This window comes from Acinonyx jubatus, chromosome X (genome assembly GCF_027475565.1).
Source record: "Acinonyx jubatus isolate Ajub_Pintada_27869175 chromosome X, VMU_Ajub_asm_v1.0, whole genome shotgun sequence".
Taxonomy (NCBI): domain Eukaryota; kingdom Metazoa; phylum Chordata; class Mammalia; order Carnivora; family Felidae; genus Acinonyx; species Acinonyx jubatus.
In genome coordinates this window covers 49,706,645-49,723,972 of record NC_069389.1, presented here as the reverse complement: position 1 = coordinate 49,723,972, position 17,328 = coordinate 49,706,645, and the positions used below count along the sequence as shown (strand labels likewise).

General features: G+C 39.5%; 1 protein-coding gene across 9 annotated transcripts in view; it reads left to right on the top strand.

Annotated features, from left to right (window-relative positions):
* Positions 1 to 17,328, top strand: part of ARHGEF9 (Cdc42 guanine nucleotide exchange factor 9) — a 193,883-nt gene that overhangs the window by 12,211 nt on the left and 164,344 nt on the right. The window contains exon 1 of one of the 9 annotated variants that reach the window (XM_027053215.2): positions 15,251 to 15,393. The exons of 3 other annotated variants lie outside the window; for them this stretch is intronic. Coding sequence is in view for 4 of the 6 variants with exons in the window: in XM_027053214.2 (XP_026909015.1) it covers positions 15,396 to 15,404 (9 nt within the window). In the remaining 2 variants the exon portion in view is untranslated. Of the gene's footprint in view, positions 1 to 15,250; positions 15,405 to 17,328 lie in introns of those variants that run through there. 5 more of the 9 variants (XM_027053214.2, XM_053202384.1, XM_053202379.1 and 2 more) reach the window with 5 other exon arrangements.

Here is a 17,328-nt window from a genome sequence, read left to right as displayed (position 1 = left end):
ACATCAAGCCCTGCCCCCATACACTGATGGAACTGCTCTTCCCAGTCACACTTGCAAAGGTACCCTCCCCCAGAAGACAAGCCCCAAACCCTGCTTACACTGAAACTCCTGATGTGAGAGTTTTGTGGAGCCATGGTTCTTGTAGTGTTGGCAACAGGTCTCATTTCACAAGCAGACAAGAGCACATCTAGGAAAAAAAAACTCACCACATTCAGGCCATGGGCCAAACACTGCCCATGACAGGCAAAGAGAGTTTCTTCAGACAACTGGCCTGAAGGATAAAGTGGCTAGGATACAACAGTAGAACACATGCAGCACAAATTGGAGACACTCCCCAGAGCACAAGGCCCTGGGGAACAAGGGACACTACACTTCAGGACACTATAAGACCTCTTGTTCATAAGACCATTACACTTAAGAAGGGACTTAGCTGCCTTTCCTAACAGAGAGAAATAGACAAAATGAAAAGACAGAGGCATTTGTCCCAAATGAAAGAACAGGACAAGGCCATGGCCAGAGATCTAAATGAAACAGATATAAGTTACATGCTTGATAGAAATTTAAAGTAATGATGACAAAGATATTGGACTTGAGAAAACAGTGGAAAGTATCAATGAGACACTTAACATAAGGAAAAACATAGCAGAGATAAAGGTCTAAATAAACAAAATGAGAAACACCCTTGATGGAATAAATAGCAGGATGGAAGAAGCATAGGGACAAATTAATGACCTAGAAGATAAAGTAATGGGAAGTAATCAAGCTGAAAAACAGAGAGAAAAAAGAATTATGCAAAACAAGAATAGACTTAGGGAACTTAGTGACTCCATCAAACTTAATAACATTCATTATAGGAGTCTCAGTAGAAGAAGAGAGAAAAAAAGGGAAAGAAAATTTATTTTATTAGGTATTTAATACCCAAAAACTTCCCTAATTCGGGGAAGGAAACAGATATCCAGATCCAAGAGGCACAGAGAACCTCCAAAAAAATTTTAAAAAATCCATAACAAGCCATATTATACTTAAAATGGAAAAATATAGTGATAAAGAAAAAATTAAAGCAGCAAGACAAAAGAAGACAGTTATATACAAAGGAAACACCATAAAGTTATCAAGGGATATTTCAGCAGAAACCTTCCAAGACAGAAGGTAGTGGCATGATATATTCAAAGTGCTGAAAGAGAAAAATCTACAGCCAAGAATACACTACCCAGAAAGGCTCTAATCTAGAATAGACAGAGAGATTAAGAGTTTCTCAGACAAATAAAAACTAAGGGAGTTCATGACCATTAAAGCAGCCCTGCAAGAAATATTAAAGGGGATCTTTAAGTGAAATGAAAGACCAAAAGTGAAAGTATGAAGGTAGGAGAAACACAGAGGCAGCAAAAATGAATATGTTTTGTAAAATATCACTCAAGGAACTTACAAAATAAAAAGATGTAAAATATGACATCATATACTGAAAACATGGGGAGGAGAGGAGGGAATGGGTTCAAACTTAAATGACCATCAACTTGGGGCACCTGGGTGGCTCAGTTGGTTAAGCATCCAGCTTCGGCTCAGGTCATTATCTCATGGTTTATATGTTCGAGCCCCATATCGGGCTTTGTGCTGACAGCTCAGAGCCTGGAGCCTGCTTCAAATTCTCTCTCTCTCTCTCTCTCTCTCTCTTTCTCTTGCTGCCCCTCCCCTACTTGTGCTCTGTCTCTCAAAAAAAAAAAAGAATAAACATTAAAAACATTCAAACTTAATGACCATCAACTTAATATAGAGTGTTTTATGCAGAATAGGTTCTATGCAAACCTAATGGTAACCCTATATCAAAAACCACTAATAAATATGGAAAGAAAAAAAGAGCAAGAAATCCAATATACGACTAAAGAAAACCAGCAAACCATGAAAGAAAGACAAGAAAGGATCAGAGAAAATCTTCAGAAGCAACCACAAAACAAGTACTAAAATAGCAGTGAATGCATATCTTTCAATAATTACTTTGAATGTAAATAGTAAATGCCCCAATCCAAAGACATGAGGTGTCAGAATGGATATAAAACCAAGACCCATCTACATGCTTAATACAAGAGACTCATTTTAGAACTAAAGACACCTGCAGACTGAAAGGGGATGGAGAAACATCTATCATGCAAATGGATGTCAAAACAAAGCCAGAATAGCAATTCATATATCAGAAAAAATAGACTTTAGAGCAAAGACTGTAACAAGAGACAAAGAAGGGCACTATATAATCATAAAGGGGAGAGTCCAACAAGAAGATATAATTACTATAAATATTTGTGCACTCAAAATGGGAGTACCCAAATATATAAAACATTTAATAGCAAACATAAGGGAACTAATTGATGATGATACAATGATAGTAGGGGACTTTAATACCCCACTTACATCAATGGACAGGTCGTCTAAACAGAAAATCAAAAAGTAACAATGGCTTTGAATGACACACTGGACTAGATGGATTTAACAGATATATTCAGAACAATCCATCCTAAAACAGCAGAATACACATTCTTTTCAAGTTCACATGAAACATTTTCTAAATAGATCACATATTAGCCCACAAAAGAAGCCTCAGAAAATTAAAAAAGATTGAAGTCATACCATGCATCTTTTATGACTACAATGCTATGAAACTAGAAGTCAAACACAAGTAAAAATTCTGGAAAGACCAGAAAACATGGAAGTTAAATGAAACAATGAATGGGTCAACCAGAAAATAAAAGAAAAAAAATTTAAAAAGTACATGGAAACAAATTGAAATAAAAACCAGTCTAAACCTTTTGGATGCAGCCAAAGTGGTTCTAAAATGGAATTTTATAGCAATAGGGCTACCTCAAGAAGCAAGAAAAATCTCAAATAACCTAGCCTTATGCCTAAAGGAGCTAGAAAAAGAACAACAAACAAAACCTAAAACCAGCAGAAGGAAGGGAATAATAAATATCAGAGCAGAAATAAATGATATGGAAATTAAAAAAAAATAGAAAAGATCAATGAAACCTGGAGATGGTTCCTTGAGAAAATCAATAAAATTGATAAACCTCTAACCAGATTTATCCATAAAAAAAGAGAAAGGACTCAAAGTCTCAAATGATAGAGGAGTAATAACAACCAATACCACAGAAATACAAACAATTATAAGAGAATATTATGAAAAACTATATGCCAAAAAATTGGATAACCTAGAAGAAATGGATAAAATCCTAGAAACATATAACCTACCAAAACTGAAACTGGAAGAAATAGAAAATTTGAACATACCAATTATCAGCAAAGAAATTGAATCAGTAATCAAAACACTCCCACAAAACAAAAGTCCAGGACCAGATGGCTTCACAGGCAAATTTCACCAAACATTTAAAGAAGAGTTAATACCTATTCTTCTCAAACTATTCTAAAATACAGAAAAGGAAGGAAAACTTCCAAGTGTAATTATATGAGGTCAGAATTACCCTGATACCAAAAGCAGATAAAACACCATGAAAAAAAGGAATTACAGGCCAATATCCCTGATGAACATAGATGCAGAAATCCTCACAACACCAACAATGGAATATTATTCATCCATAAACAAGGAATGAAATCTTGTCATTTGCAATGACATGGGTGGAGCTAGAGAGTGTAATGCTAAGTGCAATAAATCAGAGAAATATAAATACCATATGATTTCACTCATATGTGGAATTTATGAAACAAAAGAAATGGGAAAAGGAAAAAGAGAGAGAAGAGAGAGAGACCAAGAAACAGACTCTTAACTATAGAGAACAAACTGATGGTAACCAAATGAAAGATTGATGGGGGATGGATTAAATAGGTGATGGCGATGAAGGAATATATGTGTCATGATGAGCACTGGAGTTACTTATGGAATTGTTGAATCACTATATTGAACACCTGAAACTAATACAACACTGAATGTTAACTAACTAGCATTAAAATAAAAACTTGTTCCTGGTCACACAAACAGTAATTGGCAGAACTAAGGTTGAACCTTAGTAGGCTGGCTCTAGTGCCTGAGTTCTTAGCTACCAAGCTATATACTTCTTCTAAGTCTAGGGCTATTCCTGGCTTGCTTAATTAAAGCACAGAGTGAGGGTGGGGAGACAAAGAGAGAGAGAGAGAGAGAGAGAGAGAGAGAGAGAGAGAGAGGCAGAGAGAGAGAGAGAGAAAGAAAGAAAGAAAGGGAGACTATGAGCAAATCCTCATGCTTAATTTGAAGATGAACATTTAGTGTCCTGACTGCCCAGTAGTTTACTGTTAAATGAAACTCATAAATAAATAATCTGGACATGGGGGTCGGAGAGGGTAGCTGGTTGAATGAGTCATGAAGCCCAAAAATGGAACTATCCAGATTAGGCTCCAAAAGTAAATACTTGGCCTGATACTGAGGGAAGCATTCACTGCCCATCCCAGTCTTGAATTGATTCATGACTGGGTTTGGCTGTTCCAGAAAGATCTGAGCCTAAACCTGAAAGCACTGTACTTCCTCTGAAGGGGCTTTTAAACCCTTGCTTCTCTTTTCCAACAAGTCCTTTCTACCCTGTTTGGTCTAATGACATACTTGAAATGGAATTGGAATAAGTCCCCTTGGCCCCTCCACCCCCATAAAACAGGCCTGAAATAAATCCATGTAAGGAATAGGAGGAAACTGATGTTCTTGGGTATATATTCAAATATGTATATAGTCTTTGGCCACATGAGATCAGTATGGGCAGTGATTCTTGAGGGAAGGGCTTTCAGCTGGTGGTTTAGAGTGGAGTCTGTGCCAACTGGGAACAGAAAACCAAAGAGGTCCTGAAATTCTCAGCCTGTAATCTGGAACTTTTAGTCCTCTTTTTGAGGAATTCTAACTAACGAAGGCCCTTGGTGGGGGAGAGGCAGAAGTTGTTGTTCACAGGCTGCAGTAGAAAATGTTTTCCATGACACATTTCGTCTGCATCCTATATTGTGAGTCAGCAGAGCTATGCTTTTATTCACTTATTCACTCATTCATTCATTCATTAGTTATTCAGTCATTTAAGAAATATTTGTTGAATGTCAAGTACTGCTCTATGTGCTGGAGATACAACAATGAACAAAACATTCTCCGCCTTCGTGGAGCTTAGAGTTTATACAGGGAGACAATAAATCAATAAAAAACTAATTATATAACTTTTCATATAGTGATAGGACTAGAATGAAAATTAAGATAATAGGATAACAATGAGGTGGCACAGTTTTAAAGAGGGTAGTCAGGGAAGGATTCCTTTTGAAAAGATGAAATAGCTAAACTTATAGAGAGCTAGGAGAAAAGTCTTCAGGCAGAGTCTAATTCTTAACCCTATGGTCTAGTTTCCTCCCTTAAAACACCACCCCTCACAACCACACAATTATATGCATCCTTATTCTTTAACCTCAGCAAATCACTCATCACCCTTTCCTCAGGTTATCCTACTTGGGACCAGCTTCTTGACATCCACACCTTTGGTAAGGTAGTTGAAAATTTATTTATTTATTTATTTGGTAGTTGAAAATTTAAAACAATACTTTATGTTAAGTTACAATTGAAAACCAGTCATAGCTTTTTGAGCTTTAAGGAATTTAAGAGACTTGTTTGAAGTCACACAGCTAACAAGAAGCAGAGGTTGGACTTACTTCTGAAAGTTTTAACTTCTTATCCACTGCTTTTTTTTCACTTTGCCATGAAATTCTCAAGGCATGGTGAGGGCACAGCAGCACACATGAACATCAGACATTTTAGGTGAATGTGAGCTCACAGGAATCTCTTCCTAAGAACTAGTGTTCAGAATAAGGCAGATGATATTCCCACTCCCCATTGTCACTTTCACCTGGGAATGTGTTCTGAGGGATGTTGGACAAACTGATGAGCAACCAGCCTGTGGAGGATTGCACACCATGCCACATGGAAGAGCTTAAAGAAATGGTCATATTTATCTTGGAGAATGAGTGCTGTGTGTGTGTGTGTGTGTGTGTGTGTGTGTGCTCGCGCGCGCACGCTTATGTATACAGAGAGAAATGTGGTTGTCCAGGAAGGATCAGAGTTTGAACCGTACATGTGTGCTGTGTATACAGAGAGAGGGGGTTGTTCAGGAAGAATAAGAGTTTGAACACTTTAAGAGGACTATTGTTTAGGACTTAGCTTTTTTTGTATGGCCCAGGAGATAGTGTTCTAACAAATGGAACCACAGAATAATGAATTTCAGCTTAAAATGAATAATGACTATGAATGCTTCAGAGTGAGTTTCCTGTTACTGAAAATATTCAAACTGCTGCTGGACAAAACTCATCAGAAATAGTGGGCTTTGGAAATATATCTTTATTTAAATCATGTTACTGCTACATCCTACCTGTATGGCTATGGGAAAATGATGTAAACATTCTGAACCTTACTCTTTAAAATAGTGATAACAATTCTTTCTTTTCAGGCTTCTTTGGAGGATTAAATAGAATGGTATGTTGAAAAGCCTAGCACCATGCATGCCCAAAGTAGGTGTTTCCTCTTCTTCCTCTTCCATTCCCTTTACCTCATCACATATACTGTAGAAAGTATTACTATATAGGGAGGTTGGGAGGAAGTGAACTTGTATTCCCATTTTAAGTATAAAATTTTATGATTCATTCTATAATCACCAACAACTTTATTCATTATCTGATTATTCTTAGGACACTTTACTGTATGACATGGAAATTATGTGTCATTGTGACTATGTCTCCCACTAGACTGTAAGCTTCCTGAGAGCCTCTCTGTACCCCCATCATTGTCAGAATAAGTCCTTATTGGGGCACCTGGCTGGCTGTTAGTAGAACATACAACTCTTGATCCCAGGGTTGTGAGTTTGAGGCCAGCATTGGTGATAGTGTTTACTTAATAAAAAATTAATAAAAATTAAAAAAATAAGTGCTTATTGAATTTAATTTTGGAGATGCAGTGATCTCTGTGCTGAATAATTGAACTAGCCAGGAGTCTCTGTCTTCAGGGAGCTGATTCTCTTAAATGAGTCTGACATGCACAAATGTACAAGAACATCTATTCATATCAGTAGCCAAGACAATAAACATATAGGATTCAATATCTTCAGACTGCCTGTGGCAAGCATTGGGGATTATTAGGTGGCTGGGGTGGGGGCAGAATGGCAATAAATGAGTAGCAGTGGGTGTCAGAATAAAATGTGGAACTTTCCTTGGTTGTACTTCCTGGAAGAAGTGTAACTTTGGGAGTTGTTTGAACCATAAGAGGCAAAAGACAACTAGGCATTGGCTTTTCCCTAAGAGAAAGCAAAGATTTAAGATTTAAATATCTTGCCTGGGAGGTAGGCCACTAGAACTCAGTTCAGAACATTGAAACATTTTATTCCTGTGACCCAAGAGACATCTTATCAGATGCTGTTGGGAGATGGGACATGTGTTACTTAGTAGCACTTATATAGCACAGTGTGTAAGAGGATAGGCTCTAGAGTCAAATCTGGGCTCCACTACTGACTAGCCATGTGACTTTGGGAAAGTTATTTAACCACCATGCCTCAGTTCCATCATGTGTAAAATAAGGACAGTAATAGTATCTACCTCATCAGGTGGTTGTGAGGAAGAAGAGATAATATATGTAAAGAGCTTAGAACCTTGCCTGGTGCTGAGTTAGCACTTTATAAGTGTTTATTATTATCTAATGAGTGGTCTTCAGTTCCTAAGAAATATACTGGATGCTTATAGTAATTTTAGTGTGAGCTTGGGAGTGTCTATATTCCAGGATTTGCAGAATTTTTTTTAAGTAGGCATCACACCCAATGTAGGGCTTGGACTAATGACCCTGAGATCAAGGGTCATATGCTCTACTGACTAAGCCAGCCAGGTGCCCCCCTGGAGCATTTATATTCCAAACCATCTCATGGAGTGGTTAGCTCCTCAGCACTGGCTGTGGTAGAAGTGGTGATAACATCTGGCTCAAAGAGATGGAAGAACTTTCTATCAACTGAGATTGTTCCAGAGATGATTGGGTTGTCTTAGGAGAGAAGAACCTCTCCATTATTGTGGGTGTTAGAGTTGAGACTGGATAACTATTTGGTAGGAATATTGCAGAAGGGAATGAAGGATGGAAGAGGGGTTTTGCTATACCAAAAATTCTCTGATTTCTTGATATTTGTCATCAGAAAGGTTGGCTATGGAGTGAGAGTACTACTACTTGAAATATGGGGGGACTCGATTATTTTTTGAAATTGTGAGCAGAGTCAGGCAATCACTTCACTCAGAACACTAACTGCCATGGATGGAGCTGGGATCAAATGTCATACTCCAGAGTCTGAAATCTCTCAAAAGTACGTTTGGGACTCAAGAGACAAGGGTTTTGGTTTCTGCCTTGCCAGCAATTAGCTATATAATCCTGGCCATGTTGCTTCCATTCTCTGAGCCTCAGTTTCCTAACCTAGGACATAAGTGTTTAGACTAGATTTTCTCTGAGGTATTATGAAGTATTGCCTTCTGTGGTTGGAAGATATGATTCTATGAGTGGAAAGAAGTGGATGAAGAAAACATTCATACATTCAGCAAATATTTAATAAGCACTTTCTAAGTGTTAGGCACTGTGCTGGGCATGGGAGAGAAAGCAGTGAACAAGACAGGCATGGTCTCTGCCCTCTTAGTTCCACAATCCAGTGCAGGATACAAACAAGAAAAAAAATACAATACAGTTTAATAAGTATTCCACGAGGGGAAAACACGGGGCCTTATAGGAGAAGAATATGATCCAGAATAATTTTGAGAGAGAACATAAGAGAAAGCCTTCTGGAGGAGGTGGCATGTGAACTGAGTTTTGAGGTGGGAGCTGGGGAAGGGTAGCAACATTTGCATAGTTCTTGAGGGAAGAGAACCTGATGATTATGAGAACTATAGTAGGTTCTGTTCAGCTGGAGAATGGAGAATGAGAGGGAATTGGTGAAAGTTGAGGTTAGAAAGACCAAAGGACACCAGACTGGCAAGGAACTGTATGGCATGCTACAGAATTTAACTTAAAGGCAGTACGGAGTTATGGAAAGCCTTTAAACAGAGAAGTTACATGAGTCAGGGTTCAGCTGCAGAAATTAAATCACTCTAGCTATTCTCAGTAGAAAGAGCCCTAATACAGAAAATGATGTGCTTCCAAAATTGGTGGAAAGGCTGGAGGGGCGACCTTTAGGCTGGGCTTCCAGGAATAACTCTCAGAATACAAGGGGAGCTATTTTCTGTGCTACAAGCAGGAAGGTGAGGCATCAGAGGCTTTGGAAACACTCCACCTTATCTGAAGTCTAAGAATCAAGAATCTGCCATTGCCTTAACTATTGACTAGAGTATCATTATGCTTTCCAGATCCTCAGTGGCAAAAAAAAAAAAAAAAAAAAAAAAAATCAAGTGCTCTGGCTCCCTAAATATACAAAGCTAGTAACCAAACACTGGGGTCTATTGAAAAGTAACATGGCTGCAGAAAACCCTAAAATCTCCATCACTGTGCTTGCCAATAGAAGCAGCAGAAATATGGCTTCTGCGTCATTACCTCCTTCCAAATATTGTGCATGTGCATATGATTACCAGAAATAAATCACATCCAGAACACTGGATGAAAAGGAGCCTGAGAAATGACAAGCTATGGTAGGTTTTTGGTTTTGAGCTTTTCAGCAATATAGGAAGGCAGGCTAGAAAGAGGATGACATGGATCCTGAGCACCCAATCTATAGTATCCACCATCGGATTGATAAGAGCTGTTCTGCTTTTGAGAGAGATAATTTGGACAGGAGAGTAGAGGCTGAATTGGGAAGAGAGCAGCACAAGAGACCAAGTAATGGATAGTAATAGAATCAGAGATGGTGAGGCACTGATTAAAGGTACTAGCAGCAGGGAAACAGAGGAAGGACACAAGAGATATTAAAGAGGGAAAGACTCACCAGGACTTGGAAGACTGGTTGGTTGGCTGGAAGCAAGATGAGTGAGAGGCAAGACTTATGTATATCTCACAGGTTTTTGGCAAGGAGGAATTCTTACAAGACAGGGAACTCAGGGGAAGGAGGAAGCTGGCAGGGATGGGGGAAGATGGTTTCAATTTTAGATTTATTAAGTTTGACATTCTTGTGAGATATTTGGGAGGAGATATCCAGAAGGCAGTTGGAAATTCATCTCTGGAATTCAAGAGAACTACCTGGGAGTCATCAGCAGAGAGTTGTAAGCTCCAGGCCAGCAACGGTTTTGTTCCCCCTAGTGTCTAGTAACTTTGTTTAAAAGAGGTGCATCAGTGTGTAATGTCGGTGGTAGTTCAAGCTTTGGGAGATGGGTCCACCATTCAGTGCAAGTGTGGAATGAGAAGAAAAGTGGAATGAGATTAGAAAACCCTGAGAAATCATGGCCTTAATCAACGAATGAAGAACCCAGGCATGAAGTAAAGACTGTATAACCAGACAGATCATGCGGATAGTGTCCCCAAAGCAAAGGTTGCATTTCAGGAAGGAGGAAGGCATCAATGAAATCAAGAGGGGGAGAAGCCAGGGGAAATAAAAATGGAAAATTGGCCATGCCATTTAGTAACAGGTTGGTCATTTGTTTACATTCACAAGAAGTTCTAGTTTCCTGTGAAATGATTGGAGTGAAAGCCAGGCTACAGTGGATTGAAGGGTAGTAGAAAATGAAGTGGAGGTAGAATATGATTGCACTTTCAAAGTCAAGGAGAACAAGAAAAAATAGGTCTTGGCAAGGATGTGGAGAAAGAGGAACCCTCTTGCACTGTTGGTAGGAATGCAAACTGGTGCAGCCAATATGGAAAACAGTATTGAGATTCCTTAAAAAGGTAAAAATAGAACTACCTTGTGATCCAGCACTGCATCACTAGGTATGTAACCAAAGAATACAAAAATACTACTTCAAAGGGATACATGGACCCCAATGTTTATAGCAGCATTATCTATAATAGTGAAATTATGGAAACAGTCCAAGTGTCCATCAACTGATGAGTGGATAAAGAAGAGGTGGTACACACACACACACACACACACACACACACACACACACACACACTGGAATATTACCCAGACATAAAAAAGAAGGAAATATTGCCATTTGCAATGACAGGGGTGGAGTTAGAGAGTATAATGCTAAGCAAAATAAGTCAGAGAAAGACAAATATTGTATGATTTCACTCATATGTGAAATTTAATGAAACAACTGAGCAAAGGGGAACAAAAAGAGAGGCAAACCAAGAAACAGACTCTTAACTATAGAGAATAAATTGATGGTCACCAGAAGGGAGGTGAGGGGGGACGGGTTAAATTGGTTATGGGGATTAAGGAGTGCATTTGTTGTGATGAGCACCAGGTGTTGTATAGAAGTGTTGAATCTCTATACTATACACCTGAAACTAATATTACATTGTATGTTAACTAACTAGAATTCAAATAAAAACTTAAAAAAAAAGCAAGGAGAAAGATTCTGGTTGCTTACATTATGGTACTGTTCTGATCACTAGTATCTGTCTCAACATAATATAGCAGAGTGGCTAATAGTTTAAAAACTATTTTGGCATTACCTCCTACAAGAAATAAATTTTACATCACAATCTAGCACATTTATATTTATATATAAGTGAAACAAAAGCTTCATTAAACCATAATTATATGAACATTTCATATAAGTGGAATCATACAAAAGCCTTTTGTTTCTGGCATTTTCACTTATCATAATATTTTCAAAGTTCATTTATGTTGTTACAGTAATAGTATTCCATCCCTTTTTATGGCTGAATAATATTCCATCGTATGGCTATACCACTTTTGTTTATCCATTCACCTTGACAGACATTTATTTGAGTTTTTTCCATCTTTTGGCTATTGTGAATAATGCAATTATGAACATTCATGTTCCAGATTTTGTGTGGACATTTTTTTTTCATTTCTTTTAGATATATACATAGAAGTGGAATTACTTGGTCAAATGGTAACCCTATGTTTAACTTTTTGAGGACTGACCAGTCTGCTTTCCAAAGTGGCTTCATCATTTTAAATTTTCACCAGCAGTGTTATAAAGGTTCTGATTTCTCCATATCTTCCTGAATTATGTTATTATGTAGCTTTTTTATTGTAGCCATTCTAGTGGATGTAAAGTGGTATCTTTCTACAAATAATGCTGTAGTAAATATCCTGCATTTGCACTTTCTGCATTTGACTTGAATTCTCCTGGTAGCTAATATGTTGAGCATCTTTCCATGTGCTTATTGACTATTTCTTTGGGAAAATGTTATTCAGAACCTTGGCTAGTTTTTTTTAAGTTGGTTATTCTTTTTATCATTGACTTGTAAGATCTCTTTATATATTCTAGGTAAAAGTCTCTTATCAGATATATAATTTCCAAATATTTTCTTCCATTCTGTGGGTTGTCTTTTCATACTCTTGATAGTATCCTTTGAAGCACAGAAGTTTTTAATGTTGATGAAGTCCAATGTATCTATTGTGTTGTTGCTTGTGTTTTTCATGTCATATCTAAGAAAACATTGCCAAATTCAAGGTCACAAAGATTACTCCTATTGCCTCCATTTTGTTAAACTTTGCCACATTATCATTATCACATCTAAGTAACTAATAGTGATTCCTAATATCATCAAGTATCCAGTCTGTTCAAATTTCCAATTGTGTCATAAATGTCACAAATATGTGTGTATGCACATAAATCAGAACACACGTTTCACTTGAGTCATACTTTTTTCTTCCTATTTATTTGCTAAAATTTCAGGTTGTTGGTCCTATATATTTTTTTAATGTGTACCTCCACATTATAGTTTAATATGTTTTTTCTGTCTTCTATGTGTTCTATAAATTGGTAATTGGATCTAGAAGCTTGATCTGATTCACGGTTTTGTGTTGTTTGTTTAGGCATGAATCATTCATAGGTGATATTATAAGCCAAAACCTTTGAAGTAGGGACTTCTTTTTATTCGATCTTGCAGGCTAAGGGCCATTTTGTTTATAGCCGGCATTCATTCAGAATTTCCAGTCATCTAGTTAAGATAGGTGGTTGTTCTAGCCTCAACAATTTATAAAGAATAGATAGCAATACTCATTCCTCTTAGAGTCTATAGTATTCTAGGAGTTCCAGAATTTAATTTCTATTCCTGTTTAATCTAGTTCCTGTCCCCTCCACCAATATCTATCTATTCACTTTTATAGTTTTTGAATGAAAGAGGAAGAAGGGCCTTCAGAGATCTGTATAAAGGAGTCCTGGGTTCTTGAGGGCCCAGGAGCCTGCTGAAATTGCATGTATTTTTCTGAGGTGAGGGTCCAGAGGTGTCACTGAACTTTCTGATAGGTAGGTCTAAGTCCTCATGTGACAGAAGTGAGATGGAGGCCAAGAGAGGGGAAAGAAGTGGCCCAAAAGTCATAAAGCAAGGCTGAATTTGGGCTGGGAGTAAATCTGAAACCTTTCTGTCTCTATCGAGTGCTTTTCCCCTAGTTCCAGATATAGGGTCAGGAACACAGAGCAGGAGCACAGTGATTACAAGTACATTTCAAATTTTGTAGAAGCTTTTCCACTGCAAAGTTGGCTTCCCTTCACAGTACTTAGCTACAAACAGTCATAGTCTAAAGAAACCATAAACAGGAAAGGAAATTGACCTGTAAATGGAGGGATGGCAGTGTGTATTTGTAGTGTGGCCTTGTGGTTCTATCCACAGCACTGATTTTTTTAATGTGCAGAGCTAATTAAGAGTTGTCTATAGGGGCGCCTGGGTGGCTCAGCCTGTTGAGCGTCCGACTTCGGCTCAGGTCATGAAATAATAGTTAGTTCGAGCCCTCTGTCGGGCTCTGTGCTGACAGCTCGGAGCCTGGAGCCTGCTTCGGATTCTGTGTCTCCCTCTCTCTCTGCCCCTAACCCACTCGCATTCTGTCTCTGTCTCTCTCAAAAATAAATAAACATTAAAAAAAATAATTAAAAAAAACGAGTTGTCTATAAATACTTAAACAGTGGCCAAAGACACCTTTGCTTTCTTCTTGGCCCAGAATCCAAAAAACGTGACTGCCAAGGCATGCCTCCTCCCCACCTATGCTTTTTTTTTTCATTTCTTTTTCTTCTTCAACCTTTCCTCCCTTACTTTCCATCACCTTTCTTTCTTCATCTTATCCTCTATATTTTCTCCCTCCTCTTTCCTTCTCTTTTCCCCCTGCTTCCCATAATCCTCCCCTTATTCCTCTTTCCCTTTCTCCCTTCCATGCCCTCTCCCTTCCTCCCACTTTCGTGTGCTCCCTCCATTCCCCCTCCCTACATACCCCTCAACGCACCCCCAACAAGCTCCCCACCCCCACACCAGAACCCGCGGCCTTTGGCTCTAGCTAGTCCGGGGGCTTGGGCCTGCCGATTGGCTACCGCCGCTAGCACGCCAGCTTAAGTCCCGCCCAACCCAGCGAGTAAACGCGAGGCTGTAGCACCTGCTATTGGCCCGCGGGACTGTCAGCAGCACGGGTCGTGCCTCACGCAGGCGCCCACAGTAGCTAGATGAATAAAAAGGCCGCCTACGGCCTGGGGGGGTGGGGAGAGGAGAGGGAGAGAACCAGCAAGGCAGGTTTTAAATGAGAGGCTGGCAACCGGGAACCCCACGGAGAGAGCGAGCAACCTGGCTAGAAAAGCGAGCAAGCTAGGAAAGCGAGCGTTACAGAGGGAGTAGGGGGAGACTGAGACTGACTTATAGCCGAGCAGGTGGAGACGCACGCCCGGACAGACCGATCAGGCGCCTGAGAACCTCACACTGGTTCCTCCCGCATTTCCCTTTGAAAGCCAGGATTTTGCCTCTTCCTTGGCGCCTGAGAGAGAATGCTGGACTCTGCCGACTTCAGCGTGAGCTAAGATTTCTCAGCTAGGGAGGAAAGATCAGCCCAATCCTGAGAAGGGGGAAAGCCATCTCCCCTGTCCCCATCCCCCCCCACCCCATACCAAACTCGGACGCCAGACCCAGCCCATCCCCAACCATCCGACTTCCTCCTCTCCTTTTTAGCATGGTGGCTGTATGGACAGTCTGACAGAACAGAGACTGACATCTCCCAATCTGCCGGCCCCCCACTTGGAACACTACAGTGTTCTGCATTGCACCATGACCCTGGATGTGCAAACTGTAGTTGTTTTTGCCGTGATTGTAGTCCTCCTGCTTGTCAATGTCATACTCATGTTTTTCCTGGGAACGCGCTGAATGGAGTCCAGCCTCCTGAGCTGTGGCGAACTCTCGCTTTGATTTCATCCCGAGAACCACCGAGAAAAAAAAAGAGAGAGAGAGAGACAGAGACAGAGACAGAGACAGACAGTGACAGGGAAAGGAAGGGAGAGAAAGAGCAAGCTTTCTTACTCAGGGGGGAAAACGTTTTGAGCTTCAACATGGCCTCGCTGTGATATGTATGACGTTGGTATATTATCTCTCCCTAAATCTTTTGTCATGTCTTGTCTTTTAAATATGCCTGTGAACGTAGTTGCTTATTGCTTGAGTAAAATTGTTGATAAAGAAATGCATTCTATTTGAGTGTGCATGTGTGTGTGCATTCTCCATCTATGTGACGTTCACGGAGCAAGATCTGCGTCCTTAAACAGTGGCTTTGCTGTTTGTGGTGTCTTGTCAACTCATTTTCTTGAAAACTACCTTTAAATTCCATCAGGGAATTTTAGTCAAAAATTTTCTCCTGCCATCAGGAGTGAATTTGGGTTTGTTTGTGGAGAAAGGGGGGTGTGGGAAGAGCGTGATGGATTTTTGACATCTTAAGGAAAGACAGCCCTGTGCTGGATGTTTAGAGGGAAAAAAAATCGATACAAGGAATGAATTTAAGGAAAATGATTCTTTAGTTTCTAATGAGAAGTGAGAATTTGAGAAGTGATGCGGTGGGGTGCAGTGAGCTGGCGGTTGGTGACTGTGTCATTTGACTCTCAATTTGCTGTTCAGGGATCACAGTTTACAGTCTGGAAAGAAGCCACCTTTAAAGCATTTATTAAAACATTTAATGTCAATTTCTTTGGAATCATGGACTGAGACATAAGAGCCTTCTCTGATCTTTATGAATTGGCAAAAGAAGACCTTGATAAGAGCTGTTTAGCTTCCTTTTCCCAGAGAAGATTGTACCATTGGATTTGAGTTTGTGGATTTTTTTCTGCGTGTCCTCTGAAAAACAACAAAAGCCAGCTCTTTACCCACCCTGGGAATAATGGTATTTGTATATGCCTCTTTTGGATATTCTCATTTACATGATGTTCTTGAACTACATTTTAAATAGAACTTGCTAGTGCTAATGAGAAAGTGATGGTTTTTGTTTGCTTCCTTGTTCTTTAAGATCAGAGGTCTCGCTAATGGAAAGATTTCCATAACAAAATGAAAGTATGTATCATGCTAAATTGAGAGTTTTGAGCACCCTCCTCCTCCAAAGAAGTCTGGATGGAATGGGATGAGAGCTGGGGAAGGCATGAACTACAAGTAACATTCAATTTTGACATATATTTGCATTTCTGTCAGATGGTGGTGGTTGTAGTTATTATTGCTATTGTTATTATTTTATATTTCTCTTTCCACTAAGAACACCTTTGGAAAAGCCAGGAAAAAATTGTCTGTGATGCCAATGTGCATATTTATTTTTTCTCCACTTCCACCCACTGATTGGCAGGTAGTCCTCATTCTGTGCTTACCTGACTTGAAATAGTGCCATTTCTGGCCCATGTAGCAATGAATCAGGGCACATACAGTATACATGCATGTTCCCCCTGAACCCATGTGGGCGACTACTCCTGTGTGGTGTATGGAACTGCTGCCATTGTGCTGTCAGGTTCCATATTCTGTTGTTCAATATTTTTGGAAATGACTATGAAGGGAAAGGGGCTGTGAAGGGGGCTCTCGAAATTGCCCTGATCTCAGAACCCAGAAAGTGTTATTTAATGTCATCCGAAGAGGTTTTGAGCCTCAGGGTGTGCTGTTGGCTTGATTTGGGTAAAAGGGTTTTTTGTTTGTTTTTGTTTTTGTTTGTTTTTAATTCTGTTGGTACTATAGTATAAGCATGATCTGGGAAGTTTGGTGGTATTAATTCTTATTATTTACTTTTCGGTCCCTTTTTTTGGGAGGGGGGTCTGGATTGACCTGAACTTGTTTCTTTGCAAAGAGAATCTTGTGAGCGTCACCCCCCCCCCCGCCCGCCACCACCACACACACATCCTTAGTTCTAGTGGTATTATCTAAAGTAAGCTTATATTTTGGCTGGACACTTTGTTTTGAGACACATTGGACAGGAAAATCTCCAGGCTGGGCAGCTACAGACTTGAGTTCTGTCTGTTGAGCAGTTATTTGACCTTGGGAAT